Genomic DNA, 17415 nt, shown 5'->3' with positions numbered 1-17415 from the left:
GCCAAGGGTCTCCAAGTCCTGGTACCTCTTCGTCAGCCTTTTGCTGACCTGCCCCTGAGATTGATGCATTCGCCAATTACTTAGTAAGTTCTTACTTTCTGTTAGGTGCTGTTCTAGGAGCTGGGGGAAGAGCAGGAAACAGAAATGACAAAAATCCCTACCTTCATGGAGCTGAAATCACATAATATATTAGACATTAGTAAGTGCTAAGGAGAAAAATAAACCACAGAAGAGGGTAAGGAGTGCTGGCGGCGGGGCTGGGTAGCGATTTTACATAAGTTGGTTAGAGAAATACACACAGAGAAGGTTAAATGTGGGAGAAGATTTGAAGGAGAGGGAGCGAGTTATGCAGGTATCTGGGAGAATAAAGCGAACAAAGGCCTGCCCCAGGTTAGAAGACTTCTAGGACTGATTTGGTGTGCGGACTTCTGTGGCCACGCTGTACACTGGACAGTTCAGAGCCTGGACTTGGTGGCTGCATTGAGCAAAGGTCAGGCGGCAGAGTTGTTTGCAGGGGTTGGCATGTCCAGACAATAAGCCATGAAAGGGGTCCCACTGAGGAATATCTCCCAACAGAGAGTGGAAAAGGATGAGACTGAGGAGGCTGGGGAGATAACTGTCTTCTGCCCACTGTTGCTGTAGGCATTGGAGTCCACTCTCCTGGCCAACTACCCAAAGATCAGTGGCACTAGACCAAGTCAGGAGGTCCCAAGAGATGCTGGCCCACCTTGGTCGCCATCTCACCTCACTTTCTCCTTGGCATCATTAAAACTCTCAGCCACGTAATACAGGGGCTGGAACTCCGTGATGGTGTACTCCTGGACAGCTGTCTTCTCCAGATCCAGGGGGAGGAGCTTTGGCTTGTCAGACAAGCAGTACTGCAGGCCCCAAGTGGAAAGTTTTCATAGTTAAGTCAGGGTCGCTGGTCCTTGCTGCATCCCATAGGCTAAATGTGCACCTTCTCCCATCTCACCCTGCTTCCTTCTACACCTAGCCCATAGGCAGGAAACTAAATTATTGTGCGTGTACTAGATCCTACCCTTCATAGCCCATCTAAAACCTACAGCAAAGATAGAAAGGAGTAATTCACTGCAACCATTTTCAAGTAAGGTGATCAATAGACGATGTGGGAGCCAACCGCATTTTCTGGCATGTGTTAGCATACATCTGTATGCATAGTTCAACTTCGGGATCAGGAGATCCCTCTGCCCTGGACACCTGTATACTTGCAGTTCAATTTCTACCTCTAATACCCAGAGTAATGACCAAATCATAGCTGCTAAGGTACCAATTACTTGAGGATGAGCTCCCAGGTTGCATCTCAAAATGGATGTAAATGAGGTGCAAAAAGCACCAAGAGAAGAAAAATGGCCTCCTATACCAACCAATTTCAAACCCATCCTTGGTTCCTGTTAGGGTCATACCTGCAATTCACCAAAGGATGACAGGAGCCCAGCACCATATGCCTTTATGGAGTCCCCTTGTTTGCAGAGCCCGAACTCGACAGTAAACCAATAAATCTGGAATGGAAAGTCAAGTTGAGAGCACACCCCAAGGAAGGGGAAGGCAGCAGACGCCCCAGGGCCAAGGACAGTATTGCCCAGGTGGGAGTTTGTGCAGGTCTGTTCTCTGAACCAGTGCGACCTGGGGTCACCTCTCTGTGTCCTAGGTCTCACCTTATCCAGTCACCTGTTGAATCAAGAGTTGGCTGAATGCAAGACGTAATTGGAAGCAGTGGAGGGGGAGTATTGAGGAAGCCCCAAAAAGGATACCCCAACAACTTCCTCTCTCCATGAGAGGAACTCCTCCACCCCTGTTGTTTTCTTCTCTGTGGCATCCACTAGAGTGAGATGTTGCCCTAAGTTGGTTGGACTTCCCAGGCAATCCCATCAGGCTCAGCAGCGGGAGGTAGGAGATTGAGTAGTGAAAGAATCAATGAGGGGGTATCCCATCATCCATGTTAAAACTTGGGTTGTTTCTGAATTAACTCCTGTCAACCTCTGCACTTAACCTCCCCAAATAACCAATACCTTTTCTTTCAACAGTTCCCAGTCCTAGATGCCTGGCCTTGGAAAGATGGTCCTGGAATTCTGTCATAACCCTACTGACTAACTAGGGCGCAAGAACCCCAGGACTGTTCTCAGCCCAGTATACCAATAATAAGATTTTCTTGAGAAGTTAGATTGGCAATGGGTACTTTTACCATTCTTACAGCAGGTAACATGATGCTCTGAGTTCTGACTTTATTTTCTTCTTACAAGTAAGAGATTCTATCAAGCTCTGCAGCTTCTTCGAAGGCTGCTCTTTTCTTTGTTTTTTCCTGAGGACAGTTCGCCCTGAGCTAACAACCACTGACAATCTTCCTCTTTTTGTATGTGAGCTGCCACCACAGCATGGCATAGGTCCGTGCCCGGGAACCCAACCTGGGCCGCTGAAGCAGAGCGTGCCAAACTTAACCACTAGGCCACTGGGGCTGGCCCTGAAGGCTGCTTGTTGCATCTCTACAGCATCTGGCATTTAAAAACTTATGTCCACACAGGTTTAGCTCTTTAGACTCTCATGATACTTTTGAGATGAGCAGAATATAAACCATTGTATCCGTTTTTGGAGATGAGGAAGCAAAAACAACCTCCTCAGGCTGTCAGAGCAGCTGATCAGTGAGAAAGAACCTTCTGGGAGTTTTTGGCCTTCTGATAAATTGAATTCATAAACTTCTAAACTGAAATATCCTAATGATAGATTTGCATTCCTTTGTGGTCCCTAATTCCATTATAAAGTTTTATTTTTCATCTTCCAGGCTAAGCACATTATAAGAAATGTGGCTTAGGGGCTGGGGAGGGATGCAGTACTCAAATTGGGAAGGAGCTATAGGAAAGAAAGCCCCTGGTGTGCAGAGTCGCTGCTTCCATCCTTCAATGGATGAGTGTCATCACATTCCCTGGGGAGGAGGAAGAGTTCAGTAAGAAGGGGAAAGCCCACTCCCGCTTCTATCTTGGTTCTGAGAAAAGACAGATCCTAATGCTGGCTCCAAGTGGAAAGGTGGAGAGTAAACATTCCTTCTTCAAAGCCGTGAATCCAGACTACTTCTCACACACACCTGAGGCCCACGGGTTTTCAAGGGCTATCATTACAGCCTGTCGGTGTTTTCAAGACACTCTGCTTAAAATTACATGTAAACATCTGCATGCAGCTGATTGCAAAATCAAACCGTTAAGGAAAAGTCAAAATGTGAAATTTCACTTGAGCAAATGTAACCCAGTGCATTCTGATTTTATTCCCAAATGACCTGGCTTTCAGGGGAGGAGCAAAGCTTCAAAGACCTGAGGCACTCCCACTACCCACCAGGGAGAGAGGGGACTTACCGTAGCGAGTTTCTCAATGTACTCATCAGGGGCACCCAGAGAGGCGAGGCCAATTTCCTGTAATTGTGGAGAAACAGAGTCACTGGCATGGCTGGGGTCTGCCCATCTTCGACCTTTACCCTTAGTCCCAACCTCATACCTGACCACAGGGAAGTGATGGGTGACCAGATGTCTTCAGAAAGACCCAGATAGACCCTGATTGTTCTGTCAAGTCTTCCCTGACCACATATCATAGAGTTACAGATCTCTAGAGCAGGGGAAACCTTTTCCCAACACTTGGTCCTTTGTATTCGCTTTACAAATGAGAAAACTGAGGCAGAGAGAATGGAGATGGCCTGTTCAAGGTCACACAGTAGGTTATGTCTAAAAGCTTCATCTCTTGAGTCCAGATCAGTGATTATTCTTCCACAGCTCAAGTGGAACATTCCTGGAGCACTGGATGAGTCTTAACCATGTACCCCGAAGACACCACAGGAGAATGCAGAGAAATGCTTGACATCCGTCCAGGTATAAATGTAGTTGGAGAGTCTGAAATGTCATGGACCACTTCTCATCACAGTTCCAACTGCAGAATTCCTCTAGCAGCCTCTTTGTCTACGTCACAGCATTTGCTTCAGCCCGCCTTGTATCAGACAGAGTATATATAGTGTATATATACAAATACATACATATATATATATCTTCCTTACTATATGCCTATACGCATTTGGTCATTGCAAAAATATTTATTGTCTTTTCTGTGGTTGGCAGTGTACACAATCAATAAATATTGACCTCATGGTATCTATATTTGAGTGGGTGGAGATAGACAACAAATCAGAGTAAGAGAAAGGGAGACAGGTGATATCAAAGAAGGATCTGGATCCCAATCGTGTGGGAGCTTTTTGGCTATTTTAGGGTTTAGGATTTTTCTCTCAGTGAAATGGGGAGCCATTGCAGGGCTTTGAGCAGAGAAAGGACAAGATCTGGTTTATGTCATCAAAGATTTACTCTGGCTGCTGTGTGAGAATAGACTGTAGGGGGTCAAGGGTAGAGGCAGAGAGACCAGTTAGGAGGCTACTGCAGTCACTGGGCTGAGAAACGATGGTGGCTGAGACCAGACTGGTAGCAGTGGACGTGATGAGCAATGGTCGATTCTCACATATTTTGAAGGTAAAACACAGAATTTTCTGAAAGATTGGTTGTGGGTATGTGAAAGGAAAAGGAGTCAGTAAGGTCCCGCAAGTGCTTTTGGTTTGAACAGCTAGAAGGATGGAGTCGCCATGAACTAATTTAGGGAGAGCTGTGGGTAGAGAAAGTTTGAGCGGGAAGATCAGGAATTCAGTTTTGGATAGGATGACTAGAGATGTCTACTAGACATCCATGTGGAGATATTGAGTAGGTGGTTGGATATGTAAGTCTGAGTTTGGGGACTGAAGTCCAGGCTGGAGATATAAATGTGTTCATTATCAGGGCAGAGATGGTATTTAAAGCCATGAGATTGGGTGAGATAACCCAGAGAGAGAGAAGGACTAAGGATCAGGTCTACTTTGAAGCAAGAGGCTACATGGTCTTCATCTCTGTATCCTCTCTGGGCCAAACCCAGAGCATGGCTCACATTACATACTGAGAAAATGTCGTCTGAGTTAGAGTGACCAAATTCAGACACTGCCCTTAGCCTGGCTCTACTCTCCTGCCTCTTGCCCATCTCTGTTCCATCCACTCTGCCCAGACATGCCACAGTCTAACAGAAGCCATTGATAAACCCAGGATTGAAATGATGTTCTGTTCTCATAGCCACCAATCTTTGTGAACCCAGAGTTTGCCTAAAACAAGGGGTCCCAAGATTTCCCTGTGCTTCATCCCTACCCCATCTTGCACTCTAACAGGAAGCAAGTCCTGCTTTTAGATCAAAAAACAATGTGCTCAGGGAACTTTCAAAATGATGCCCTGCCTTGGAACCGTCCAGGTCAAAGTTGGAACCATGTGACACTCATGGCCCAGTAGCTTCCATCTGTTGACGGGGATTGTCCACTCCTCTGTGGGGCTCCCCCAAAATGGAAATGGCTTAACGAGGATTGTCGCTTAGCCTCTGACTGGGCAGAATAGCTTCTGGTGGTGAGAATAAAAATTTCCTATTCTCCAAGGAAAAAACTGATTTTTCTTTGGCCACAGAAACAAATCTGGGTTTTAAAGCTGTCCCAAGCAATCAACGACACTTTAGCAGTAGGAACCATGCTTCTCAAAGTCAGCTGGTCACCAATAGCCTCAGTCCATTGGTGACACCTCCACAGTTAAAGTTTAATTAATCTCTAAACACTCCCACTTCTAAAAGTCCAACAGTCTCTGAACTTCACAATTCCCAAAACCCCACAAAAAAGCAAGAGTTTTCTTTGTTTGGGGAGGCTGGGTCTTACAAGTGCAGTTCTCCCTTACACAGCAAGCAGTTAATTCAGCTTTTTGTTTGTTTGTTTGTTTGTTTTGGATACTTAGTGGTAGCCTTTTCAACCAGCAGTGGAAATATTTATTTCTTCTAATTGAGGGAAAACGCTTATAAAATTCACACACAATCCCATTCCTCTGAAATTCATACTTGGTCCAGTATTTGCTCATGGATCATTCTATATGATCTTCATTCTTCCTGGTTAGTGACACTAACCAGGTCACACAGCTGGTTAGTGACAGAGTGGGGCCTATGGGTGCATCATTCAACTCTCTGATGATCCCAGCTGCCCAACCATGGTTCTAGGCTGCCTCTCAGTGCCCAGAGAGAATTAGTAGGATTCTTTCACTAATCCAAAAAGCACTTTTTGAGTCTGCTCACCACTGTGATAGACAAATCAAGGTCTAGCTCACTGCTTTGATGATGGTGACAAGACATCTGGCTCGTTATTTTTTGCCAACTGTGAGTTAACCTATTGGCGTTGGATGCTTGGAAAACATCACGTTACTTAATTAAAGCATATACAAAGATGACTGCCTGACAAGGTAGGAAGTGGCAAGTTCCAAAAGAGAAAGGAAAAGGTGTTAGGAGAACTTGGGAGAAGGTAAGGTTACTTCTGCATGGGGATCAGGGAGGATTGCAGGGATGAAAAGGCTCTTAAACTACACCTGGAAGGGTGAGTGAGATTAGCAAATTCAACAACATAATTCAAAGGATGAGTAATTCACCAGTCTCATGCTGTGGTCTCTGGAATGGGTATTTAGCCATCTCCATGGGACCACACACCCATCTCAGGTGGGATCTTAGAACTGTATCTTGCAGAGGACATGAGTGCCTCTCCCTGGGTTCAATTCATTTGAGCTATCCATGTCTCCACCCTGTAACTAGAAGGCTAAAGAGATCTGTTTCTCACCTGGGAAAACTGGGCAAAGCTGCGATCTGAAAACAAGGGCACATGTCCCAACAGCTCATGGCAGATGTCACTGAAAGACAGAAAGTACAGAGCTTAGAGGGGAGGAGGGTTATAAACCAAGCCAGACTCAGTCTCTCTACATGAGGAATGGGCAGGAAGAAAGGAAGTAACTCATTCAGGTTTATGACCTTACTTCCAAGCATAAGTGGTGTGCAAAGCTTGGGGTCAGATGAGGCAAGGTACAAAAGAAAAGGAAGAAGGGGGAAGAAAAGTAAGTGGCAGGGCAGGAACAGCAACCAGGGGGTCTTAGACGTATGCTCAGTGGGGTGCAGAACAGAAGAGCCAATATTCCTATGGGCTCCTCCCATACACCTGAGTGACCTGTGGGTCGCAAACACTTCCCATCCCAAGTCTTCACCTTGACATTGACATCCTGGGCAGATACAACGTGCTCAGTTATTCCCCATGGGAAAAAAAAATTTTTTTAAATAGTGCTGCTCCTTTCCTATTCTGGAGGGGAGCAGCAGTCGGAGAAGAAAATTGACACTTATTTAACACTTTTTGTGCCAGGTCTATTAGGAACGGGTCTTTTCAGATTTGTAGTAATGGACCTTGTGGACAGGGAAAAATCATTTTGGGGATCCTACTGACTTTTTTTGTATAAATTGCATAAGTTCTATTTGACTGAGAAGATGGCTAAACGCAAATGTAAGAAGTATAGAGGCTTGCCATTCTCTACCTCCTGCCAAGACACAATTGAGGCATAGAAAGATTAAACTCATCTAGATATATATCAGCAGGTGTTGAGATAGCTTGCTGCCACTTGTTCCGGTTCCCATTTGGAACTTCATAGCTCTCACTCTTACAATCCTTTTGAACTTGAATGTGACCTCTCATTTCTACCACCAAGGGAGATCTGAATTTTTGATTCACAAGATTCCCAAATCTCCAATCAGTATGGTCTATTCGGACAGAGAAAATCCTCAGAAGAGATGAGTTTTTCTCAGTACTACCATCAAACAATCCAGGCAACTTGTCCTGTGGATTGGCTGCAATGAACCCAAACCTCATTCCTGGAGCAGGGAGAGATGACACTTACTGTGGCTGGCAACTGGCAGTGGGAGGACAATACTCACGGTTCAGGTGTATACATGGGCTTGGACCCATGTCTGATGTACTGGGTACAGTGGAACACTCGGAAGGCGAGGCCACCCAAGAAATCTCGAGAGGAAAGCAGGCCAGCCACAGGTCGAAGGCGGAAACCAGTGCAAGCTGGGAAGCAAAGGAGAAAGAAAATTCAAAGCCCATCACAGCAGAGCCAGAGGGGCCTGAAGACCTTTAGATAGGGAAGCAGTACACTCAACTCTCCAGGAGCATGGGTGTTGATGCCAAGTAGACCTTGCTTCAAATCTCTGCCCCAATACTTTCTAGCTGGGTGATTTGGACCAAGTAATAGCACTTCTCTGAGCCTCAGTTTCCTTATCTGCAAAATGTGGATAGATATTTCTTAGGTATCTGAGAATCAAAAGAGCTAATAAATATAAAGTACTTAGCACAGAGCCTAGCACGTTGGAAACATCCACTTAATTTAGCTTTCATTATTGTTTGTTAAGTGGAACACCTATGCCCTGCTTCTCATGTATCCAGAGTGCTGAGGGAATTTTCACTCCACTTTCCAGAATGGAAAAATGTAGAGGCAACACTTCTAGCTTCTATGCTGCACCTCACACTGTCCACCACATAAGGAGCAGTGACTTCTCCTATTGGACCGTTTGGGAAGAGGAATGAATATTCTCAATTTGACTCTTTCTGCCCTTTCTCTCCTGTCTGTTTGTAGAGGAGTACATTCCGGTCGGCTCTTGGCCATGCAATGGACTATACACTGTGCCAATGAACTGGCAAGTAAGTTTACCTAATCCAGGGGTGAAATAACAGGAAGTCCATTGTGGCTGCACATCTACACCACATTCTGTAAGTTGCTTTTATCAATAATAAAGCTGACATTTTGTTCACCATCTCTCCAGGTTCTATATCTGTCTCTCAATTTGTTTCAAACTTGGAAGGAGAATAATAATGACAGTGATAATGACGACAATAAGAGCTAACACTATATATTTACCTATCGTATGTCAGACACCGTTCTAAGCACTTTATATATACTAACTAATCCTCATAATAACCCTATGCCACAGATGCTCTAATTATCCCCACTTTACAGATGGGGAAGAAGAGGCACAGAAAGGTTCAAGTTCTTGTCCAAGGTGACAGCTATAAACAGTCTGGTTTTAGAGTCTGTTCTCTTAATTACTACTCTATAACTCCCCAACTGCTAGCATTACTGTTTTATTATTCTTATTGCTGGTTATGGCAATGTGGATAATTAGCCAAAGAATGTCTCACCCCTCCGCCTATGTTTCCTGGACATTTAGGCTGAAATTCGCTCTGCTTGGGCCCCTGCTCCCTTCTTTATCTGAGAAGTAAAGACTTTCTAAATGCAAGAGACCCAAAAGGTCATCTAGTCCACTCCCAATCTATGCCAGCCACCACTTCCCTCCCTGCCAGGTAGTTTTCCTGGCTCCTTGTCCCAGAGCTGACCATGCTATCTCCACATAGCTCAGGCACACAGAAAATTCTTTATTTCTCTAAACCTGTGGTCTGTCTCCCTATTTTCCCTCATTCTACCTGGCACATAGTAGGTGTTTAATATGTGTTAGTTAATTGTTTTATTTTGGTTTTGCTGAATTAACACCTCCTGGAAGAAAGGAAAACACTTATCTCCCCTGGAAATGATGTGCAGAAGCTAGTTATCCCAATAATGTATTTCCCCACTGAGTTACTCAGATTCCAATTCTGCCCAAATTCCCTGAGCACCTACTGTAGATGGAGCATTATTCTGGGTGCTTTCATATTCAACATTTCCCTATGAGAAAGGCTAACAGGCTGACACAGTCTCCATTTGACAGCTGACTAAACTGACCCTCATCCAACCAGAGAGGGTCAAAGCAAGATTCATACCAGATGGATGCGTAGACTTAGAGCCCAGGGCTCTTGGCTCTGCCCCGCAAATAGCACATTTCTTATGCAAGCACACACTGCAGCCATCTCATAACAGAGTAGGAGCTGCAAGAACTCTGTCTGGGCACCCAGGACTCTAAGTAGCATGAAAAAAATACTTTCAGGGACGTGGATACGGCAAAATCTACGCCTGATGCCTTTTCTTGGATGAGAGCAGATTCATGGTGAAGGCTAGAGAGGAGGCAGAACACAGCAGTGAAATCCCATTTTTCCTGGGAGACTCAACCTGCAAGCATTACCACAAACACACTCACGCTGGCCTCCGTTTATTTTTCTTCCCTTTCCGATTCCCCCCGCCTCCTGGCCTTTGACCCTGATGTGGACTTACTCTGCAGAAATTGAGAAACCTCTTCCAGCTGAGGAATGTTATCTTCGCAGAAGCCACAGTACTTTTCCAGAAGTGGGAAAATGTGATTGTGCTCGTAGCAAGCGTGGCTTTTATACAAGGACTTCAGGGTCCTGAACACCGTGCCCCATGTTTTCTTTTCTTCCTCCGTGTATTCCACTCGAGGGATGGGCTGCCCACTAGAATACAGGCATGAAATATTTGTCTCCAGGAGGGCAAGTGCAGAGTTGAGGACAAAGGAACATGAGTAGAGGGAGACGGGTCCAGAGTCTGTGAGCTGCCACTACCCAGACTACAGTGGATTTCATAAGTTACCTGAAACAGGAAAATTCTATTTCTTGATATAGGAAATAGTCATCGGATTTGGTTAAGCAACAGTACAAGCTCTCACCTCACCAGCTGCGCCAAGGATTTGCTCCTACTTTGGGAAATCACTTGGCCTTTCTGCTCTCCTTCTTCTCCAACTGTTTACCCAGGGTGGGAATTCACTTACCTTCAGGGGCCAGGCAGGTAACATAAATGTGTAAAGTAGCAGGTATAGACAATAGGAGGGTGGGGCTGAGACAACTGAAGAATGCCTCTTTCTAGAAGAGACATCCAAGTACAAGTATAGCAACTTTGTGTTTTGTATTATGTCAACTACAGCAATTATATCTGTGGGCTAAAGTGGATTTAATACGTGCACACGAGTTTGAGACCCCTTGTTTGGTGGACATGCCCTTGCTGGGTTTGATATTTCTCTCCTGGGAAGTTATCAAGGTATTTAAATGCATGTTAGGTATAAGATACACTGACCTAGTACCTTCTGCTATGACATAATAGAACTACAGGGACTTGTTAAAATGCATGCGTTGGACCCTGCCCCATAGATCCTGAATCTGTGGGGGAGGGGAGGCCCCAGGCATCTGGATTCCAATAAGCTCCCAGGTGACTTTAAGAGTCATTAGTTCAAAAGGTCTTTGCGAAAACCATCTGAGAACGACCTGTGTTCTGAACAGGGAAAACAAATGAAAACCAAGCAAAGCCTGACTCCAAAGACCAGTGACTGTTCTCTGGGCTGCAGGCCTGATCCCTAATAGGGTACACAGTGTCTGGGACAAGGCGAGACTGTTTACCTCAGAATTATGGATCATCATCAGGCTCCAAACTCGGTCCCTCCTGCCCTTTCAGAGCTGTAGCTCACCCAAGGACAAGAGTCATTGTTATATTCCACAATGGTGGGCAGGGATTAGGGAAAAAAGACAGATTTTTGCTTAAGAATTGAAAGCAAGACAAACTCAGAAGGTCGTGTAATGGCCAGCAGAGATTGTGAAAGGAACATCAAGTCAGGTCCTGCCTCAGGATGCACCATTATTTCAGGGCTAAGTGCTGATAGAGGAAAAAGAACAGACTTTGGAAACAGACAGAAATGGGTTAATACTTGGCTCTGTCATTTCCTAGCTATATGGTCTTGGGCAATTTAGTAAACCTCTCTGAGCTTAGTTTGTGCAGCTGTTAACTAATAATAAGTAAGTATTCGGAGGGTATTGAGGAGAATTAAGTGAAATATTATGTATAAAGTACCTAACATTGGTGCTTACAAATAACAACAGTGGGTAATTGGTAATTATCATTACAAATGATTCTTATTTAAAAAGAAAGGTATCTGCTATTTTGGCAACAAATTTTCAAGAGATAGTAATATCCTGGGCACTGAGATGTCTCCCTGGTTGCTATTTTAGGTGTACAATATCCATGCCCCATTCTTCCAGTAGAGCACCCTCCTCTTGTCTCAGTCTGTGAGGTTCAGGTGCGAGGGAGACTCCACTCCTACCTTCAGAGGTGGGCATGTGACCAAGCCCGGCCAATTAGAGCATCTCATTCCCTTGGCCCCAGTGACTGTGGCCAAGTCCTGCAGTGCCAAGTCCTAATTAGAGCCAGTGAGACTCAATTAAAGAACCTCTGTTGATTCTGCTGGAAAGAGGCAGAATCTCTAATTGGGTTGGGATGTCAGCCTGGTGGTTCTGGGGTCCACCTCCAAGAGAGATGAGGATAATGCCTGAGAGCAAGGCCAACACAGAGGACACTAGAGTCAGAGAGAGAGAACGAGACATTGAGTTCCTGGGCCACCTGTGCCTAAACTACTCTCCCCTTAAAATTTTCACTAACAGGAACCAATCAAGTCCCCCTTTATGTTTGAATTGACTTGTAGCTGAAAGATGCAAACTCCTATAATCCATTTAGTGTATTATTAGGTAAAATTTTAAAGCCCACCTTCCATCCCGGTAACATAGTCCCCACACACATGTAATTATTACCAAGACAAATAATTTGGTGCCTCAAACACAATAGTGATAGTAATTTGTCAGTGCCTCTTCAAACTGATGTTTTAAGACTTTTGTTAAATATTCTTCAGGAGGAGAGTCAGAGCATTGCCTGGCAGATGGGCAGAGAAGAGGGTGGCTAGCAGTGCTAGCTGCTTTCTTATTGTCTACAGTAATTCAGCTCTGGCCCCAAACACACATCTCAAAACAAAAGCCCTGTAGCTAACCAGACCCACCATCTCATTCACTACCCCCATTCTCTTTGGCTGGTAAATTCCTACTCCATCTTCAATCTCAGTCTAAACTTCACTGCCTTCTGATCCATTCTGCCCATCTAATTATATGGCATCATGACACTTGTGTTTTGACTTTGGTAACACCGGTGGCATTATTGTTATTTTTGTCATTGTCTGTCTTCCCAGTATTCCTCTAGAGGACATAGACTTTGTTGATCTTGCTCTTGGGGTAGGTTCTGGAACTTAGTAGACACATTTTGCCAACTGATCAATATCCTGTGATTCTGATTCATGAGGCAGGAGTTTGATCCCCATGTGGAATAATGACTGGGAAGATGCCAGAGACCCACGTGTGGAAGCTGTTGGCATGGAGGGTGGGGGAAGCCAAGGAGGAGGGCCAAAGTTGATTCCTGAAAGACGTCACAATTTCTGAGGTGGGAGGAAGAGGCCAGAGGAGACTGAGAAGAAGCCTCAGAAAGGAAGGCGGGACACCTGCAGAGGGTGAACACAGTCAATTCTTGTTACTTGCAGTAGTTCTGTTCCATAAAGTGACCATGAACTCTGAGTTAGTGAATACTGAACCATGGCTCCTAGGGGAATACACGGCTGGACACCCGTGAGCTTCTGGTCACAATATCTTCAAGTGCTTCTGTTTAAAAATGCCTTATTGAACATACATGGTTGATACCTTAACACTGAACTCACATCCAACGACACTATAATTCATGCCTGAACAAAGCTTACCTAACACATATACTTTCTGCATAAGGGACATCAGAGCCCTCTTGCACTTAGGAGCTCTAGACAGCACTTCACCAATATGCAGGGGCGGGTGGCCATTTTAAACAGCAAAACTACCAACAAAAAGTACAAAAATTCCACAGATGTTGCTCTAAACAGACCTCAAAATAATACTGGTTTACAGTATAAGAGCTGAAACAAGGCAGAATCACCTTGTTCAACCTCAGCTGGGAACTTGTGCATCAAGCAACTTAAATTTTTCCCCTCTGCACGTTTAGCAATGATTGTAGAAGTGCCACAAGTATTTACTTGGGGGTCTCAAATAAATTTAAGCAAGTAATCTTTGAATAATGAGAACCAACTGTACCAGATACTGGGACAAGAGACCATTCCAAAGAAGGAAGGAACGCAAACAGCATCAAAAGTTGAAAAGAGATGGGCTCAAATGAGGTCTGAAATAGACTTCGAATTTGAGAACAAGTTCAGCCCCTAACTAGCCACATGACCTTGAGCACATCACTTAACTACCTGGGAATCATCCATAAAAGATGGGAAATTGGAAGATCTCTAATGTTCCTCTGAGAGCCAGCCATCTATGGATGGTTTTCAATAATCAATTTAATTTATTTGATTAACATCCAGGATGATGAGGCATTCAGTCAAGTTCACACTTCTTCATTAAGTTTAACGTTTTTATTGAAAGGAGGTTGAAGAGGATCAGTTTCTCTCCTCAAATCCTAACAGCCAACAAGTTAGTGAATACACCTCCTAAGCAGGATTATATGGAGAAGTGCCATCTCCTGACTCCGAGAGTCCCCGGACACTAAGGGAAGTCGTTGAGAACAATTTTGGAGTTAAAGAAACCTGAGTTCAAAACTGGAGTATGCCACCTATAGTTATATGACCTTGGCAAGTTACTTTAACTATTTTAAGCTTTAGTTTGTCCATCTGAAAAATGGGGAGTTATTAATAAAACTAAATGAAATAACATAAAGCATTTAGTAAAGCCCCAGACATAGTGAGGAGATCATAAATATGATCTATTATTATTGACTATCTGAAGAAGTACTCTTGTCTGTACCTAATTTGATGGTGTCCCCTGTATTTGATGGTCTGTGCCTGACCATGCTAGGGCAAAGATGGGGACAAGGGAGAGAGGTCACCATATTCTGTGATTCCTGCTTTTCACAAGCCAATGCCCAGATGGGTCTAGATCTGACCAAGGTCAGCACAGTTCAGGATTCTTCCACTACCAAGGAGTCATTCAGAGCAGGGAATGTTCTCATTTTCTCTGAAAGTCATTCCATTTGGAAGGTAACTTTGTATTCTGTATACAGAGCCCTATGATCTCTTTTATCTCCTTCATATTCTATCAAAGCTGTCAAATACCACTACCTCAGTGTTCTGGTCAACTTTTAAGTTTCTTCTTGCTCACATCTTTTCTCATGCCCTTACCTCAGAGATGGCGCTCAGGCCCCAAAACACTAAGTTTCCCGTGGTAGCATTTCTGTAGTTCCTAAGGACTCAGAAGAGCAAAACAATTCTCTTCCCAAATAACATATTCCATATTTGCATTTTCCTTTGGCTAAAATAGGGTTGAGGAGGAGCATAGAATCCCAGACAGAAAAAAATAAACTTATCCTAAAATTGCCCTTCGCAGCTGGGTCAGATCAGATAAAAGCAGAATGCTGAGGCTTGGCTTGCTAAAACCTCAAATGATTCATTATTTCAGTAAAGCAGCCAACTCCTTCTTGAATGTAAATGATTCTCTTTTTCCTTCTTCCCTGTTTAATGCGGAGAATACCAGAGGCTGTTTTATTCGGGACTGGGGCCTTTTATAATTACTTCAGACAGCACTGCGTAATTACACAACAAAGCTTGGGAGAGAGCTGGGCCCAGCACAGTGGGTAATTTTGTTTTGTCTAGCGGCAATTTTTTTTTTAAACACGTGTTATTAAAGGGAGGGTTTAAACACACACACACAGAAGGCAGGACACTCTATTCCGGTATTTTCCAACCTTGGGCAAGGGACAGGTAGGGCTAGGAGAGTGCTCTTCTCTCTTCCCCCCAACAAGCAGAGCAGACTTACTGTCGATAGTTGTAGGCAATGTCAGCAAAGTGCTTCCGCCTTTCTCGGTACACAGGATCTTTAAAACCCTAGGAGAAAGGAGACACTTGATTTCTCAAGGCTTGGGTGGGAGAGGTCCGGCATATCTCTGCACGCTTTGAATGGGGGCTCCTGAGCCCTGACCATGCACCTGTCTTCCTCTGATTATACCCTGAAAATAAAGTCTCAGTTAAACTGAGGGTATGCTCTCCCACCAGGTATTATGAAGGACACATTATTAGCAACACCTTCAATTCAGCGTGACCCTCTCGGCCAGGGGATTCCAAAGCGCAAACAGTGTACAGGTTTTAAAGAAGAAAGACAAGTACCATATGATTTCACTCATATGTGGAAGATAAACAAATAAACAAACAAACACATAGATACGGAGAAGAGATTGGTGGTTACCAGAGGGGTAGGGGGGTGGGGAGAGAGTGAAAGGGGTAAAGGGGCACATGTGTGTGGTGACGGATGGAACTAGACTTCTGGTGGTGAACACGATGTAGTCTATACAGAAGACGAAATACAATGATGTATACCTGAAACTTACATAATATTATAAACCAACATGATCTCATTGGAAAAAAAAAGAAATCTCATCTATAGCATTTCTAACTTGTAAACTTGTTAAATTAGCCAGAGTTAGTGGACAGATGTCTATGATGAAAAATATACAATATCCACTAAATTCCTAACCAATGGCAAGTGTCTAGCACTGCCTCCCAACTTCTTGGTGGAGAAACAGGTATATGCTTGCTGCTATTGCAGCTTATAAAAATACCACTTATTTAGTGCCTGCTATGTGCCAGTCTGTGTGTGCTAGGAACTTGTTTTATTTATAACTCTCACAACGGTCTTGTAAGGTAGACCAGCATGATTATCTCTTCCTTCCAGAATAAACAGTGGCTCAGGGAAGTGGAGTCAAGTGAAGGTGAGGCCAGGATTTGAATTACTCAGTTCCAAGCTCTTTTCACTACACTTTAGTATTGTCAACATTTACAAGGTGGCAGGGGCTCAACTAACTGAGAAATCTGTCTCAGTATTTAAGAAGGATGACAATCATTTCTCCTCTGAGGCTGAGTTGCAGGCAGCCTTTCTCCAACAATTCGTAAGCAGCACATTTCTGAGAGAAGAGAGTTTAAGTGTATCTTTTGGTATTGAGGGGGCATGTTCCCTAGTCACAGGCAATCCCAATTGATTAAAAGAGCATTTTCCCTATGCTTTCATCAAGGAATTTTACCGTTTAAGGTCTTACATTTAAGTCTTTAACCCATTTCAAGTTAATTTTTGTGAGTCGTGTAAGATAGGGGTCTAATTACATTTTTGTGTGTGTGAATATCCAGTTTTCCCAACATCATTAATTGAAGAGACTATCCTTTCCCCATTGAGTGTTCTTGGCTCCCTTGTCAAATACTAGTTGACCATATATGTGTGGGTTTATTTCTGTGCTCTTGATTCTGTTCCATTGGTCTGTGTGTCAGTTTTTATGCCAGTACCATACTGTTTTGATTACTATAGCTTTGAAATATAGTTTGAAATCAAGTAGTGTCATACCTCCAGCCGTGTTCTTCTTTTCTTAGGATTGCTCCTTGACATTGGTTTTGGCAATGATTTTTTGGATATTACACCAAAAGTACAAGCAGCAAAAGTAAAAATAAATAAGCAAAACTACATCAAACTAAAATGTTTCTGCACAGCAAAAGAAACAATCAACAAAATGAAAGGGCAACCAATGGAATGGGAGAAAATACTTGCAAACCACATATCTAATAAGGGGTTAATACCCTAAATGTATAAGTAACTCATACAACTCAGCCAAAAAACAAATAATCCAATTAAAAAATGGGCAGAGGACCCAAAGAGAAATTTTTCTGAGACAGACACATGGCCAATAAATACATGAAAAGATG

General features: G+C 43.8%; 1 protein-coding gene across 1 annotated transcript in view; it reads right to left on the bottom strand.

The window, feature by feature from the left end:
• Nucleotides 1–17415, bottom strand: part of PAH (phenylalanine hydroxylase) — a 69772-nt gene that overhangs the window by 7030 nt on the left and 45327 nt on the right. Inside the window, exons 5-11 of the mRNA XM_058568549.1 lie at nt 15488–15555; nt 10101–10297; nt 7834–7969; nt 6698–6767; nt 3363–3419; nt 1425–1520; nt 745–878 (exon numbers count right to left, since the gene is read on the bottom strand). Coding sequence (XP_058424532.1) covers nt 745–878; nt 1425–1520; nt 3363–3419; nt 6698–6767; nt 7834–7969; nt 10101–10297; nt 15488–15555 — 758 coding nt within the window. The remainder of the gene's footprint in view (nt 1–744; nt 879–1424; nt 1521–3362; nt 3420–6697; nt 6768–7833; nt 7970–10100; nt 10298–15487; nt 15556–17415) is intronic.

This window comes from Diceros bicornis, chromosome 25, assembly GCF_020826845.1.
Source record: "Diceros bicornis minor isolate mBicDic1 chromosome 25, mDicBic1.mat.cur, whole genome shotgun sequence".
NCBI lineage: Eukaryota > Metazoa > Chordata > Mammalia > Perissodactyla > Rhinocerotidae > Diceros > Diceros bicornis.
Note: the sequence above shows the minus strand (reverse complement) of the source record. Positions and strands in the feature narration are given on the sequence as shown.